The sequence below is a fragment of the Anopheles cruzii genome, unplaced genomic scaffold (genome assembly GCF_943734635.1).
Source record: "Anopheles cruzii unplaced genomic scaffold, idAnoCruzAS_RS32_06 scaffold02756_ctg1, whole genome shotgun sequence".
NCBI lineage: Eukaryota > Metazoa > Arthropoda > Insecta > Diptera > Culicidae > Anopheles > Anopheles cruzii.
The window spans coordinates 1-2,807 of record NW_026456341.1 but is presented as its reverse complement, the minus strand read 5'-3'; the positions used below and the strand labels follow the sequence as shown (position 1 = coordinate 2,807).

The following is a 2,807-nucleotide window of genomic DNA, read 5'->3' as shown; positions in this document are numbered from 1 at the left end:
GTAAGCGCCTTTTTTAACCCCCACATAAGTGGTCACAAGTACATATTCTTTTTCCACAGGCCATTGCCGGAATTACATCAATTATGGTGGTGTTGATTCAATTTTCCGATTCCGGTAAATAGGAGCGCTCTGAGCCGTAGCAAAACATATGCAGGGGTTTCTTCTCGTGTGGTGTGCTTGCGTTGCTTTTTATGAACTAAATAAAATAGTACGATTCTGGAATGTTTTCGTTAACTTTCGGATGGAAAAGAATTGTGTCCGAAACGGGGTTTCTGTAATACTTTTATCATTGTTCAGGGTGCTCTTTGGCAAAGCTACACAGCTTTTGGTGGCTGATATGATGACATGAGAGGGACTTAGAAATGCCTTGGTGAACTATGCAATGAGGCAACCAATATTTATAACAAACACATATTTACAAACAACTATTGTACTACGTTGGAAGACGTTTCACTGCTTTTTATCGCCACACTTCTTGCTGCGGGGCGGTGGCAGCTCGGCATCCGGATCGAACATGACGTTGTCCATCTTTCTCGTATCTGGTGTGATGCGGGCCTCTAGAGGGAAGTAAATCATCATTAGTCCGTGAACGGATCTGACCATCTGCCACACTAAATGCACGGCTCACTTACCGAACACGGTTGGCTGCTTTCTCACTGCTTGAACCACCGAACTGCGCAACTCGACATTGACATCCTTGGCGATTTTAATTTTCTATCGGTCACGTACAAAGCACATTAGTCCAACAAACTAGCCATTGGTGGCCTTAACCCACTCTGGTCTTACCTCTTCGATTTCTTTTTCGTCCGTAATGTCTTTGTTCTTGGCGAACTCTTCCCGAATGCGCTGCCTGGCCGCGGAAATGGTCCGGAAATCACCAGCAAACACATCGTTTTTAGTACGTTGCAAAACTTTGTACCACCTGAGCGCCTGCCGTGAGAAATTATTCAATTTTAACAACCCGTGACTATGAATAATTAACCTACTAGCCATTAATCACGTACCTCACGCCGCAGAGAACTCATAACTTTGGTGCCGGCTGCGGTGAGACGAACTGAGATTTGTTTGGTTTTACGCAACAGCAAAGCAAATGTTTTGGTTTCTCCTGTCAACCGTGCCGTAGCTCGATGGCAAGTAATCGACGAAACAATAGATGAGCGGCAAAGTGGAAAATCTTGCGGGAAGAACTACGGGAGTATTTTTGAGCGCTATTTCAGAGAAATAATAGGCCGGAAAAAATCTAAAACGAAACCAATAGCCACTCGGCTCTATTTCTCAATCGACTAATCCCGCCGCCATAGTAGGTAGGCGACGCAACCCTGTTGTTCGCCTTTCTCGTGTCTGTGACCATCTGTCAAGTTTTAGCAGGCCTGCCATTCCGGGACCGAGAGTGGATTGCTCTGTGCCAGAAAATATTATATTCTGCCGCCCCGAACCTAATTTACCTTTGCCGTATCCGAAATGGCCGATCTAGGTGCTCCGGTTCGTGTCTCTCCTTTGATTCGGGTAAGTCACTGGATGTTAGATCCGAGCCAAAACGCTGGATTGCCGCATCGCTGAAACCAAAACATTATGTAATGGTTACCGGACAAAACTCACTCCGGGATGCTGTTGTTCAATCGGTGGTCCTTTGAATCCACTCGGCGGGTCACGGTATTGCAAGTGTAAAAGTTGTGTTCACCGTCCAATTTCAGTTCGGCCGCTGGTCGTTCCTGGTCGTCGGAGTTGCCTACGGTGCTTACCATCAGCAGCGTCTGGCCAAGCGAGAGGTTGGAATTCGCGAAGTCGAGGCACAACAAAAGGTCATCCGGGACGCAAAATTGGCCGTGGAGAAGAAACGGAACCAGGAGGGTAAGCATGGTGAACAAGGAGCCGTCTGTAGCTAGCGAAATTGATTTCCTTCGATCCTTTTTTTTAGCCGAAGCAAAGGCCATCGCTGAACTGTCCGGACCGAGTAAGAAGTAAACAGATTGAAGGTAGCGTTTTATCCCGTCTGAAGACATCTAACAACATGTGTCTTGTAAAATATGCAGTTCTGGTTGAATAATAAACTCTTACTTAGGATGTGAAACCCGTTTGAAAAGTTCTTGCTGAACAGAGGGTCCTGTAGGGAGCAACCATGCTGGCCATTCCGTTTCGTAGCTCACGTTTAATAAACAACCATCATGGGAACATATGTCGTGCTGCAACCATATTTTAATACGCTTCGAGCATTAGTTTTAAACGTAATCCGGCTGGTGCACCAAACATTGTAGGAAGGATGAAGGATTTCCTATTGATCTACAAACAAGGAACTTGATTTGCACGAAAGAAATAAGTAAATTTGCCCCAGAATGAAAGTAATGAACTTTGTTTAATGAGAGTGCGTATTTAGCGTTGATTATTAAGTAGTTTAAACTATTTTAGTTACGAAAACTAAAACGATCAGTACATCGCGAACGGCGTCTGTGTTCGTCGAACCAAAACAGCTGCCTAGCAACTGACATTACGCTGCTTTGATTTTAAACGGTCTTTCATTGTGCAAATCGTGTCATCGGGCGTTCGATTGATTCTCGTTCGATCTACGACTGACTGGTCAGGCTTGCCATGAGAAATTCCATTTTGTTGTGAAAATTTTTCCCCTCCATCTTGTCAAAGCGAACCTACAATCAGATAAAAATTGGTTGTCAGTAAATTTCCCATTACCGATGTATTTATGAACTTACCTCCTTGAAATGACCACCCAAATGTTCCCAGTGACGACCCTGTACGAGCGAACCTGGGAAAAAGTCCTTGGCCGGACTCTGGGCGATGTACACTTTGACATC

General features: G+C 45.0%; 2 protein-coding genes across 2 annotated transcripts; one reads left to right on the top strand and one right to left on the bottom strand.

The window, feature by feature from the left end:
* Positions 1 to 300: 300 nt before the first annotated feature.
* Positions 301 to 1,025, bottom strand: LOC128276874 (complex III assembly factor LYRM7-like). Its single transcript, XM_053015333.1, has 4 exons — positions 1,005 to 1,025; positions 787 to 930; positions 633 to 714; positions 301 to 557 (listed from the first exon to the last, which is right to left on the bottom strand). Exons 1-4 carry the CDS (start codon positions 1,023 to 1,025, stop codon positions 451 to 453), a joined length of 354 nt encoding a protein of 117 aa, XP_052871293.1. The 3' UTR covers positions 301 to 450.
* A 337-nt stretch (positions 1,026 to 1,362) lies between these two features.
* Positions 1,363 to 2,064, top strand: LOC128276873 (ATP synthase subunit e, mitochondrial-like). Its single transcript, XM_053015332.1, has 3 exons — positions 1,363 to 1,506; positions 1,695 to 1,851; positions 1,919 to 2,064. The coding sequence occupies exons 1-3, from the start codon at positions 1,462 to 1,464 to the stop codon at positions 1,963 to 1,965; spliced, it is 249 nt and encodes an 82-aa protein (XP_052871292.1). The 5' UTR covers positions 1,363 to 1,461; the 3' UTR covers positions 1,966 to 2,064.
* Positions 2,065 to 2,807: the final 743 nt, after the last annotated feature.

Bases quoted from the DNA above. Each gene is read 5' to 3' on its own strand.
- LOC128276874 (XM_053015333.1), bottom strand. From the start codon at position 1,025: ATGAGTTCTCTGCGGCGTGAG. The intron at 715-786 runs GTAAGACCAGAG...CGTGACCGATAG, and splicing joins ACGAAAAAGAAATCGAAGAG to AAAATTAAAATCGCCAAGGA. The intron at 558-632 runs GTAAGTGAGCCG...ACTTCCCTCTAG, and splicing joins AAAGCAGCCAACCGTGTTCG to AGGCCCGCATCACACCAGAT.
- LOC128276873 (XM_053015332.1), top strand. From the start codon at position 1,462: ATGGCCGATCTAGGTGCTCCGGTTCGTGTCTCTCCTTTGATTCGG. The intron at 1,507-1,694 runs GTAAGTCACTGG...GTCCAATTTCAG, and splicing joins GTGTCTCTCCTTTGATTCGG to TTCGGCCGCTGGTCGTTCCT. The intron at 1,852-1,918 runs GTAAGCATGGTG...CCTTTTTTTTAG, and splicing joins GAAGAAACGGAACCAGGAGG to CCGAAGCAAAGGCCATCGCT.